The 11,989-nt window shown below is 63.0% G+C and overlaps 2 protein-coding genes across 3 annotated transcripts; one reads left to right on the top strand and one right to left on the bottom strand.

Annotated features, from left to right (window-relative positions):
- The first annotated feature begins 2,009 nt into the window (after nt 1-2,009).
- Nucleotides 2,010-4,481, top strand: LGALS2 (galectin 2). 2 transcript variants are annotated; one of them, XM_028533262.2, is made up of 3 exons: nt 2,010-2,386; nt 3,399-3,555; nt 3,722-4,481. In XM_028533262.2, exons 1-3 carry the CDS (start codon nt 2,115-2,117, stop codon nt 3,866-3,868), a joined length of 576 nt encoding a protein of 191 aa, XP_028389063.2. In that variant the 5' UTR covers nt 2,010-2,114; the 3' UTR covers nt 3,869-4,481. The 2 variants fall into 2 exon arrangements, with proteins under 2 accessions (XP_028389063.2, XP_035875489.1); XM_036019596.1 differs by having other exon boundaries at nt 3,399-3,842.
- On the bottom strand, nt 4,476-11,744 carry CDC42EP1 (CDC42 effector protein 1). Its single transcript, XM_028532162.2, has 3 exons — nt 11,532-11,744; nt 6,580-7,330; nt 4,476-5,658 (listed from the first exon to the last, which is right to left on the bottom strand). Exons 2-3 carry the CDS (start codon nt 7,040-7,042, stop codon nt 5,030-5,032), a joined length of 1,092 nt encoding a protein of 363 aa, XP_028387963.1. The 5' UTR covers nt 7,043-7,330; nt 11,532-11,744; the 3' UTR covers nt 4,476-5,029.
- Nucleotides 11,745-11,989: the final 245 nt, after the last annotated feature.

The following is an 11,989-nucleotide window of genomic DNA, read 5'->3' as shown; positions in this document are numbered from 1 at the left end:
AGCTCGGCCCTGCTCCTGCCCCGTTGGGCTCCTGGGGCAGGGGGCCCGGAGGCTGGGCTCAGGGAGCCTGGGGGATGCTCTGAGCCGGGGCGGGTGGGCCCGGTGAGGAGCCTTCTGCATATTTGTTCTGGGTACCTGGGAGGAAGGGACCAAAGTCTCCTTTTATGGCCTCGGGGGAGTTAATATGTAATGTCCTGGGGTATAAGCGGGGCCAGGCGGGGAGCGCCTGAGTCCAGGCCTCCAGCGGTCACCGCGCCGAGAGCTGCCTCTGGCAGCCGCCACCATGTCGGTGAGATGCCGGCTTCCCCGCCACCCTCCTCCCGGATTCACTCACATCTTTGCCTGAATGGGGGCGGGACGCTAGGGGAAGAGTGTCACTGGCCCTCTCCAGGCCTCAGTTTACCCTTCTGTAGAGTGGGGGAGTTTGACAGACGGTCTCCACAGCCCTTTAGCATCTCCGCTCTCTGCTTCCTCTGCCCGGCACTGAGCCTGTCTCTTCCCTCTGTAGCCTTGCTGTGCTCATCTGTAAGATTAATAGCAGCAATAATAATAACTACTGACATCTATTGAGCTTTAGAAAGATAGAGAAACAGAGTCTTGGAGATTAAGTTGTCCAAGGTCATAATCTCTAAATTGCAGGGGGCTGAGTGGACACTCTGAGGTCTCTGATTCTTTGGTTCCAGACCCAGTTCTGCCGTAGTTCACTGTGCGGTTTTGGGCGAGTCGCTGGCCATCTCTGAGCCACGGCGTCCCGTGTGTGTGGGGAGTAGGATCGCAGACACCTCTTCTGGGCATTAGGGGGCGTGTTAGCTTCCTGTGGCTGCCGCGACAAATTTCTTCCCTTACACTGCTGGAGGCTGCAGGTCTGATATTGGGGTGCTGGCCAGGCCACACTCTCTCTGAAGACGCCTTTCTGGTCTCCTCCGGCTCCTGGTGGTGGCCGCACTGCGGGGCGTCGCTCCGCTTGTGGCTGCAGCTCTCAGCCTCTGCCTCTGTCTTCACGGGGCTTTCTCCTCCGTGTGTCTGTGTTTTTGGGTCCAAGTGTCTCGCTTCTTACAAGGACCCCCATCCTACTGGATTCAGGTCCAACCCTAAATCAGTAGGACCGGATCTTAACTGGGTTATGGCCTCAAAGACCCAATTTCCAATTGGGTCACATTCCCAGGTCCCAGGTGGACTTGAGTGTTTGGGAGACCCTAGTCCAGCCAGTACAGGTGGGGCGCTGAGTGCCAGTGTGACTAACGTCGGGTGTGTGGGGGGGTCTGGTGTGGAAAGTTTAGCCCCCCTCTGGCTCTCAGGAGGAGCTGCGGGGCCCAGACCCTTCCCCGACTCTCTTCTCCTGGTCCCGCCACCCGCGCCCTTGCTCTCTCCTTCTCCGAGACCTCCTGGGCCAAGTCTCAGGTTAGGGCAACCAAGGACCAGGAAGGAGCGCAGCCGGCCCCAGGTCACTCAGCCAGTTGGGGGCGGAGCAGGCACTGGATAGAGCCAGACCACCGACAGCCGCGCCCACCCCACCCCAGCTCCGCTCCTTCTCTCTGCGCCTCAGACTTTGTTGTGGGTGACGGGGATGCCTGGCGCTCCGGGCCGTGGCTCACAATAAGTTACCGTGATGGCGGTCACCCCTCAGGGTGCCGGAGCCCGCGCCAGGCCCTGGCTATGCACGGGGATCCCCAAACACGGTCTCGAATTCTCCCAACCGGCTTGGGGGTGCACGCTGTTACCCTCAGGGCCTCCACCAGTGCGGTAACACAGCGGGCACGCAGCCACTGGGGTCCAGCGAACACACCCAGTGAACCCATTTTGTGGGTGAGGAAAAGGAGGTTTGGAGAGGCACTCGGATGGATGTTTCAGACACGTGACGTCTGGAGTTTTATAGATTCCTACTTTTGGATGGACCAAGACCCACATGCCTCTCACAGTCATTTTCTGTTAGTAGTTGGCTCCCCGTCTGTGTGGGAACTAAAGACACCCCGGTGTTGGGGATCCCGCCAAGGGTGTCGGGCCTTTACTGCTTGAACACGCTCGGGGACTGTGAGGTCACCAGGGACCGCTCTCGCCACTTCGCAGATGGGCAGACCAAGATCCCCTCAGCTGGGCCCTGTAGCAAGGCTGGGATGGATGAAAGCAAAGCAAAACCGGCCACACGGGGGGGCTCTGGCTCTCACGCTTCCCCGCTCTGCACCCTCCTGTGGGCAGGGGGAGAGAGAGACCCCGGGGCCCGGCCAAGGTGGGATAAAACCCCTGGAAAGTGTCTGGGTACCTGTGCGGTTGGTATCCTGTGGGCTGTTTCTCTGTTGGTGCAGGCGCAATTTGAGATTATGAACCTGGACATGATGTGGGGGACAACCCTGACGATCAAGGGCAAGGTCGCCAGTGATGCTGATAGGTGAGCAAGGCGGGTGGGGCGGGGGGAGAGGGAGGACTGTCCACAGACCTGAACCAGGCTGGGAAGGTGGGGACGGGCAGGGCAGCCCCGTGGGATGGCCACAGAGGAGGGCGACCTCAGGCCAAAGGGGTCCCACAGCCCTGCTGGCTGCGCTCCTGTTAGGGCCTGCCTTCATACCCGAGGCTGGGTGTGAGGTTCCTGCGAATTGCACAGCGGATGCCTTAAGCTCTATTCTGTGGCTGCAGCAGACTCTGAAGGGGCAAGCGGAGAAGCTCCTGGAGCTCTGCCCAGCTCCCCAGGGGCCAGGGGCCTCTCCTGAAAGCCCAACCCCCCAGGGACACCGCCCTCTTTACACAGCCCCAGGGGCAGGAGGCCAGCAGTGCATACACGTTATACCAGAGGCGGCCACCAGGGGCGCCAAGAGGTCTCATTTGCATCCTCCCGGTTAGAAGCAGGTACCTCTCTCTGTCCACCTGGCAGGTTACCACTCAGCGCTAGGCTCTTACCTGTGTCCGCATTTCATGGAACTGATCTCCATCACCTTTTGGTTGGGGAGGGGGCAGGCAGACGCCAAGAGAAAACTCACCCCTTTCTCTCACTTCGATCCCTCAAGGTAACGGGAAAGTGGGGGTGAGTGCTGGCCTGACACCTCCCAATGCAGGCACCCCATGACCCAGAATGTCCCCCTCTCAGGGAACTCTGAAGGGCTCACCAGGGCCCCTGCAGTGACCCTACCAAGAAATCCCACACCCCCTGATCGCATACTTCTCGTGACAGGGAGCTCCCACCTAGGTTGCCCCCCTGTAGAGAGCCGCAGTCCTGTGCTTCTAATGCAGTGTGTCCTCCAGTGCCTGACCACCTTGGCACCTCCCCTGCTTTGAGGCACAGACCTCAATGAATACCACCTTTTCTCGGTGATACTTCCGGCTTGTGGCTAGCGAAGGTCCTAAGACCCGAGCTGTTTTACCCAGGGCTAGCCCCTAATCCTCACCTGTGACCCCTTCCCCCGCAGGTTTTCGATTAATCTGGGCCAAGGGACAGACACGCTGGATCTGCATTTCAACCCACGTTTTGATGAATCCACCATAGTCTGCAATTCAAAGGATGACAACAACTGGGGGGAGGAGCAACGGAATGACTTGTGCTTCTGTCCAGGGTCAGAGGTCAAGGTGAGGTCAAAGAGAAAAGGGGCCCGAGGACAATGTCAAAGGGGGAGCCTTGCTGGTAGGGAACCCCGGCCGAGACACACGCTGGCACTGTCGGAGCTGCCGGGCGCCGCCACAGCCGGTTTCCAGGGAGCCTCCTGCCCTGCTGACGGCCTCCCTCCCGCTGCAGCTCACTGTGACCTTCGAGAGTGACAAATTCAAGATCAACCTGCCAGATGGGCACCAGCTGACCTTTCCCAACAGGCTGTGCCACAGCCACCTGAGCTACCTGAGCGTGCAGGGCGGGTTCAGCCTCTCCTCCTTCAAGCTTGACTGAGCGGGCAGCACCTCGCAGCGGCGGGCCCCCGGCACTCCCAGCCCTGAGCTTCTCCCCAGTCCCTCGGGAGCAGCAGCCCCTGGGGCCCGGCTCCCCGCCTGCGCTGCCTGCCCCTCTGACCCCGTGTCCCTCCCCCAGTGCTAAGAATAAACGTAAGAATCCACCTTTATCCGGTCTTTCTGCGGCAGAAATTGCGGTTAACGTTTCCCATGCACTTTAATGCTCTCGGCTTCCTCATGATACAGAGGACGAAGCTCAGGCAGGTCAGAGTACTGCCAAGTTGGGATTGCGACACACTTCCAAACACCTCTGAGCACCCACTCCCGCCTGCGGGTCCCCTGTTATCAGCAGAACAAGTGCCAAGCTGCCCCGCGGGCGGGATCAGAGGCCGGCGCTGGCTCCGGGCACCTGGTGCGATAAGCGCTCCCACCTGGGCCCTTATCTCAGGGACATTCATTCCAGCCGGGTTACTCATTACCCCTGTCTTGGCCTCTCTGAGCCGGGGCGCTGAGCTGGGGCCCTTGGCTTCCAAACCCAAAGCTGAGGGCGCTTAAGCAGGTGTTGCTGCTGCTGTACCCTCAGGTCCCTGAACATCTTGCAGGACACCTTTTACCAAACAAAAAGCCTTTTTTAATCAGAACCCAGAGGCCGGTCTTGGGTGCACAGGAAGGGGGGGAGGCCACACCTGATTTTCCTTTGAGGGCTCTGGGACAAGTCGGGGTTGGGGTGGGGATGTGGGGGAAGCAGCCCTAGGGAGGGCAGGGGGGTGGCAGCTTCAGGAGGAGCGGGGCAGGCGGTCCCTTAGGGAGGAGACAAAGGCCCTGTGTGGTGTGCCTGCTGCCCCCCGCCCAGCACGGACAGCTTCCCCAGCACAAAGGCAGCACTGTGAGGCTGGGCCGCCCAGCCAGTGGGGGCGGGGCCGAAGGAATGGCCCCCTGGGTCCAGAGTGGCAGTTGTGGGGAAGCGGGTCAGCCCAGCAGGGCCCTCGGGAACACCCAGGTCCCAGAGCAAGCCTGGCCTCCCTCCCAGGTCTGTCCGGCAGAGGTGTGGAGGGTTTGGGGACAACTCAGGTTCTCCCAGTTGTCAGATGAGGGGCTGGCTCTGCACTGGGCTCTTCACGGTGAAGAGGTGGGGCAGGGTCCTGAGCCCACGCCCAGCTGCTCACACCTTGACCTCGTCGTCGTCCTCAGCATCGGCAAACGCGAAGGCGTTTGTCTGCACCGTGCTGGGCACGGGGGCCCTGCTGCCTGCCTGGGGTGCCTCCCACTCTTCGTCCAGGCTCTCCCAGGAGGCCCGACCCTGGGGCAGCACCTTCACCAGCTCCTGCCGAGCATCCATCTCGGTGTAGTGCCGGCTGCCCCTGCCGCCACCCCAGCCTGCATCCCAGTGCCTGCCAGGGGCCATGTCAGCAGGCACACGGGGGCACTCTCCCACCAGGCTGGCCCTCGCCTCTGCCACTGGGCCCAACCCAGTGGTTACCCCGTTGGGGCAGCGTCCACGGGGTGGAGGGCTTGAGGCAGGGGTGGGGGGGTTTGCGGCAGGGGCTGGGGGGTTTGCCACGGGGGCTGGGGCTGGGGCTGGGGTCTCGGCTGCAGAGGCTTCTGAGAGGCTCATGACCCCCAGCAGCTCGCTGAGGAGAGAGGGCCCAAGGTCCAGGTCCAGACGGAAGGACAAGAGGGAGTCGGAGCGGTGAAGCTCAGGTTCAGAGGGGAAGGAGCTGTCGCGGTCTCGGTCACGGGGCTTTTCCGCCCGAGGCACGCGGGAGATGGTGCAAAACCCGGAGTCCAGGCCTAGAAGAGAAACGGGGAGTGGGGTCAGTGCCAGGGTCCCTGACCATGAATCGGGGAGGGGAGGGCCAGGACCAACCCCACCTTGCTGTCTGGCCTCTAGCAAGTCACTGCCCCCACCTGGACTCAGTTCTCCCATCTTTCCAACATAGGGGACCCCCACAGTCTCTCACGTGATCCTCCCATCCACCCTGGAAACCGACAGTGAACATCATCCGACAGTGCATGAAGAAAGTGAGGCTCAGCCGGGAGGGGCTTGCCCAGGGCCACGGTCTGACGTGGTGGAACCAAGCCTGGAGCTCAGGTCTCCTGTCTCAGTTCCCACTGTAAACTTGGCCTGGGCCCCTTGGTCTTCCGCCAGGAAGGGACACATGACAGTGGCCAGTGGCTGACAGTGAGCCCACAGTATGTGCGCTGGTCACAGGGATGGAACCAGCAGCTGGGATCTGACTGCACAGAAATCACAGACTCGAAGGATGCCCTCCAAAAGTTCAGCCCCTGGCCCCAGGACAGTGGGGCTTGAGACTGCAGGGTTATTGTGGACCAGCCCTCAGTGGGGTTCCCAACAGTGACCCGCAGGGGGAGCACTAGAGGTAGTCACCGGTTGTGGGGCAAGGATGCAGAGCAGGGAATAGCCACCAGGTGGCAGCAGGAACCCTGGCTTCCAGGTGAGCTGTCCCGCAGAGCCCCACCAGGACAGGAAGGGCCTGATTTCTGCCCAGGGAGCGGCTTTCCAAATTAGTCAGTGTATTTTGGGGAGTGGGCTGGTTCCCACCCCTTGACCCTTCCCCATTTACGGTCCTGAGCTCCATGGTGATTACCAAACTACTGGTGGGGAAAAGACCTCACTTGGAGGTTTGGTTGAATCATTACACCCTCTGGGTCTCAGCATCTGAAAAATGGGCAAATACCCCAGGCCCTCACCGTAACTGGAGTGGCCGTCCGTGGAGCCGGCCGGGCTGCTGTTGAAGCTGAGCTTGCTCACCACGAGGCTGTCGTAGGCAGCCTGGTTGAGTTGGGGGAGGGAGATGGCGTTCTTGATGATGGGGGAGACGGCGGGTGGAGCAGGTGAGGGCGACGGCGGGGAAGCCAACCGCCGGGGCGGCACCCCCGCCCTGCGCACTTGCTGTAGCTTCTTGGCCAGGAAGCTGCGGGGTGAACGGTGGGTACCCCGGGAGCTGCCCCCGTGGTTGCTGAGGAAGGAGGTGTCGCCAAAGACGTCCCCGCCTCGGCCCACGTGCATGGTGTGCCGGAAGTCCCCGAGTGGGGGGCTGATCATGTCTGCGGTCAGCCGCCTCTTTCCCTGAGAGCTGGACACCCAGCCCACGGGTGACAGCTTGCCCAGGCTCATGATGGGGGCTCCTCCAGCTCCCTGGGGACCCGGCATCAGCTCTGGCTGATCACAGCCACTGGTCCATGCCCGGCTGGGGCAGGCGGCGGGTCCACTTCTCCCTTCTCTCCTTCCCAGTGCCAGGGGGTGGACGGAGATGACTCCTCTCCTCTCCTAAGGTGCTGCCCCCAAATACTGAGGCTGCTGGAGGTCCATGGCTGGTCTCTCCCTCTGAGGCTTGGCTCCTGGACCCGCGGGATCAGCTGTTGATGTTCTGTCCAAGAATAGAGCTGGTACAAGTCGAGCCTCAAGCGTGGGCAGCCCCTCTTTCATTCAGGTGGAGACCTGGAAGAAAGGCAGAAAGGCGACGGTAGGCCTGGGGGGACCTAGTTCCCATGTGGAACAGCTAAAGAGAACACACCACGACAGCCGACACCGGTGGAGCGGGGCTGGCAGGCGCAGAGCAGCGAGTCACCGACGCAGTGCGGAGCCGCGAGGGAGCCTGGGAAATTCGGGGCGGTGCACTCGCGCATGCGCGCCCATCGCACGGGGCTGGGTATGGAACACCCACTCCCACTAGGTGCCGACGACTGGTGTCCGCCGCTCATTCCACCCACGCGACGGCCCAAGGGAAGCACGTTATAGGGGAGAACCCAGGCCGAGGAGTGAAATGACTTGCCTGAGGCTACACAGGGGGAAATGGTGAAGCAGGGCCCCCTACACCCGGATCCCGTGCGCCCCACGCTACACTGCCTCCCGCTGGCAGGTGGAAGAAGTCATCTCTTTCTCTGCGTGTTCAATTGTCTTCCACTGGGACTGGCCAGGAGGGAGGGGGCGCCCGGCAAAGCCCTGGTGGATGGCCGTGTAAACAACTCACGCAGAGGTTCCTCAGGGCCCTCCCGCCTTCAAGGTGCTTCCTGACAAAAGGATCCTGTGGCCCAGTGGCTTTTTCCAGATGTCTCCTGCATGCCTGGGGCTCTGAGATGGCCCGCAGGAAAGGACTTTATCCAGGAAAGAACTTGGTCCGTTCGTCACAGGGAGGTGGCAGCCTCTGGTGGTACCCAACGCTATTCCTTGGCCAGTCCCTCCCCTCCTGGTCTCCCACTGCCCCAGTCTTCCCTGAACTCCTCTTGGTCTGACCCTGGCCTTGCTAGTGTCGTAGGAAGTGCAGGCTACAGGACACCGGTGGGCCCACGGTCCATCCCCAGTCTTCCCGTGGTGCAGAGAAGGGGCACACATGCTCCAGGTCACATGAGGAGAACTAGTCAAGACTTGAACTCAGAGCCTGACTCACGAGGCCTCTGACTGGTTGCTGGAGCCCAGTCCTGTCTCCCCAGATCGGTGGCGCCCTCGGAGGGTGGGGCGCCTGCCTGGGTTTTCTTCCTCCTTCCCAGGACCCGGCTTGGTCTCTGCGCACGGCTCTGCACGCGGTCTCTGCCAAATCAATGCTGGTTTCATCAGATCCCCAGGTCGCGGGGTAACCTTTATGCTACTTATCAGCCCTTGCTACCTGCCGAGGGAGGGTGCGTGGGGAATTCGGCGGTCTCACCGTGTGACCTTGGGCAAGTCACTTACCTCTGTAGGCCCTAAACCTCAGCTGATAAAAGCCGATAAGAACCCTTAACAAGAACACCTAGATCTGAGTCTCAAATTTTTTTTTTAACTTTGCTGCCACCTCCAAGCATAAAAATCCCAATACTGCCCTTTGAGTGTTATTTGAAATTCAAAATAGGTTAAATAACAAGATAAAGACAAAGGAGGCGATAGAACAAAGCTTGCTTTGTTTTCTGACTGCATTCTCTTTCCTTCCCACCATCTGATCCTCCCCCATCCCTGACTCCTCCCCTGGGGGGGGTGTTCTGAATCATCCCTTTCCCTGGCACCCCTGGCACCCTGGCACCGAGAAGCCCTGGTGGAATGTTTGCTGTAGTCAGGAGGCACGCGGCAGTTGGCCGGCCATGACGTGATGTCACCTGACTCCCCGACAGCCCCGAGGAGCTGCGGGGTTAGCCCATTTCACGGGCAGAGCCCAGGTGCAGAGGAAAGGGGCTCGGCCAAGGTCACACGGCAGGCGCATGGCACAGGCCGGGCTTCCCCGTTCTGCAGACGAGGGGTGAATGTTTGGAAAAAGAAACTGGGGTGGGGGGGCCACTCTGAAATGTCATGTGGCGGGGTCACTGTGTCTGCCACGTGGCCACTCTCACTTCTCTCCTAGCCCCACATCGCCCTGGCTTCCTACAGTGGCCCCTCCTGTCTCAGCAAAAGGGGCTCCAGCGCCCACCGCACCCCCGTGGCCGCTGTGACTTGGGAGAACAGCTTCTGTCCCAGTCTTCCGGTGGTCCCCACCTCCCAAATGCCCCTGGGCACCTCCGAAAGGTCTCCCGCTGCCCGCTGCCGTAGAGGGGCCCCACCATGCCGTGGGGTCCAGGGCAGGGCACTAACTCTGGGGACCCGTTTTCCCCGAGTGGAAAGTAAGAAGAGCCCCGAAAGCCGCTCCCCTCCCAGGAGGGCTGTTAAGAGCGGAAGGTGCTGTGATCGAACCCCCAGAAGCCGGAGCAGGGTGGCTCTCGGTTTAAACCCAACATCCTTATACCAGCCGCTCTCACTCTGGGGACTCTGGTGGCGGCTGTTCGGCCCTTGGTGCTGGCCCAGGGTATGGCTGGCGACCAGGTGTGCCCCACCTGGCCCTGGAGCAAGCAGGACTCTGGGTGCCCTGGTGCAAGACCTGTCTGCCCTCATTAGCCCTGGCACGCCACCTGCTAATGCTCACGACACCGTTTTACAGATGAAATAAACTGGGCACAGGAGGGAATTCACTTGCCCCAGGCTGCACAGCAGAAGAGGCGGTGTGGCTGGGAACCTCCCCGGGTTCCACCAGTCAGCAGTACCTGCCGGGGAGTGGTGAAGACCCCAGGGGGATGAGGGAGAGTCGCTGGAGGAGCCGCCGCCAGCCCCTGAGCAGGGGAAGGGCAGGTCTGGGAGGCAGGGGACTCGGCTCCGCAGACACAATGTGCCTGTGTCCCAGCGTCGGTGGCGCAGGAGTCCTATGTTTACCCTACGGAAGGCAGGCCAGGGCCCACGGAAGTTTACTCAGTGGTGGTGACGACCGCAAAGACGAGGTTTGAGGCGCCAGGCCGGACCACGCATTGGGAGACCAATAGGGGCCGCTGTGGAGACGCATGTGGCCGGGGGTGAGCGTCCGGGAGGGGGCGAGGAGCGGGTCCGACTGCAGGGTGGGCAGAGGCCTTGGCGGCGGCGGCGGCGGCGGCGGCGGGGGCACCCGGGTGCCCACCTGGGAGTCAACCGCAGGCTGCGGGGTCCACCAGCGGCGCCGCCTCTCATCCTGGAGGCCTGTGGCGTGCTCACAGCCCCCTCCCTGCCAGCGTCCGCTGGGTGACACCACCCCTCCCAAGGGGCAGCGGGACCCTATCTTGGTTAGGACCCCTGGAATAGGAGGTTAACTCCTTGGGGGCCTGGCTTCTCGCCCTTCTCAAATGCCAGCTGTTTGAAGGGGAGAGACGTGGAAACTGAGGCCAGAAAAGAGCAGCAAGCTGTCCGAAGTTGGGGCGGAGGAGACTCCGGACTAGGAACGGGTTAGGGAGAGGGAGCACCGCGGGCCGCAGGGGAGGCAGGAAAAAGGGGGGAGCGAGAGACGCCCCCAGCCCCGGCACCCGAAGTCAGCGCCGAGTCCGCCCTCCGCTCGGCGAGGCGCAGCGGCTGCGGGCCGGGCTGAGCCCCCCACCCCCAGTCCTGGGCTCCCGTCCCCGCGCCGCGCTCTGCGCCGCGGTGGCCTCCAGGCCAGTCCCTCCGCCTCTCGGAGCCACCGCGTCCCGGTCTAGAACGCGGGCTTCAGACTTCGCGGGTCTTGAGTGGCTGGGGCAGGCACAGACCGTCCCGAGGGCGGCCGGGGCTGGAAGTCCGGGAGAGCCTTTGGCCATCAAACATTCCCTCTGGGGGCAGCGGGTTAGAACGCAAGGGTCGCTCCGGGGGAAGGGGACAGCCGGCCGCCTCGGCTGGAGGGGAACCGGACGGGATGACCTCATCTGCCGCTCGGGCCTGGAATGCAGCGGTTGGGGAGGGGGCAGGGTGCTTGGTCCATCTCCCCAGCGCTGCCCCCCCTCCGCAACACACACACTTCCCGCTCTGCGCGCCGGCCCAGGAGCCCGACATTCCAAGACATCGCCCCCTCCCGGTTCCTTCCCTTCCCTTCCCTTCCCTTCCTTACCCAGGGCAGGAAGGAGCATAGACGGCCCTCTGCTCGCCCCCTCCTCCTGCCACCCGGTTTACCGCTCCCCCACTTCTCTGCTCCCCTCCGTTCGCCGGCAACAGGGCAAAACCACCCAAAACTTGGGAGCGTCCCTGCGCCGCTTCGCGCCCGTGCTCCAGGCCTTCCTGTTGGCACCCGGGCGCCTTCGGCAGGAGGGCCCCTTCCCCCGCCCCAGCCCGGAGCGCCTAGGAGGGTGCAGAGTGTCCGCGAGCGCCGTGTCTCCCCGCCGCGTCCACGCCCACCTGGGGCTGCGGGACCCGTGGGCCAGCGCGTTGTTACCTTCTCTCGGCGAGAGCCCCGGGGCTGGGGACGAGGGCGGACGCGGCGGCAGTGGCGGCGGAGGCTGCGCGTCGCGGCGCGCAGCCCGGGCGAGTCGCTGGGCCGGTCTGCGCCGCCCTGGCCTCGGGCTCCGCGGGCTGGCTCCGGGGCGGGGGCGGGGTGTGGGCGCGCGCCCTCCTCCCGCCCCCCGTCCTCCCGCCCGCGGGCGGGGCCCCTCCCGGGCACCCAGCACGCCGCCCCGAGCAGCGGCCCGAACTAGATAGAGGGGGAGTGGCGGGGCCGCCGGGCCAGCCGTCAGGGGCAGGAGGAGCCCGGGAATGTGCGGGTTGCCTGGCTGGGCTACTCGGGTTGCCTGCAGCCGAGCCCTACTACCCCACCAGATCTCCGCGTGGCCTGGGGGCGCGCTGACCTGAGGCCTGGCTCCCGGGCTCTCCAGCCGCTCCCTGCGGGGTTCGGGG

This window comes from Phyllostomus discolor, chromosome 2 (genome assembly GCF_004126475.2).
Source record: "Phyllostomus discolor isolate MPI-MPIP mPhyDis1 chromosome 2, mPhyDis1.pri.v3, whole genome shotgun sequence".
Taxonomy (NCBI): Eukaryota; Metazoa; Chordata; class Mammalia; order Chiroptera; family Phyllostomidae; genus Phyllostomus; species Phyllostomus discolor.
Note: the sequence above shows the minus strand (reverse complement) of the source record. Positions and strands in the feature narration are given on the sequence as shown.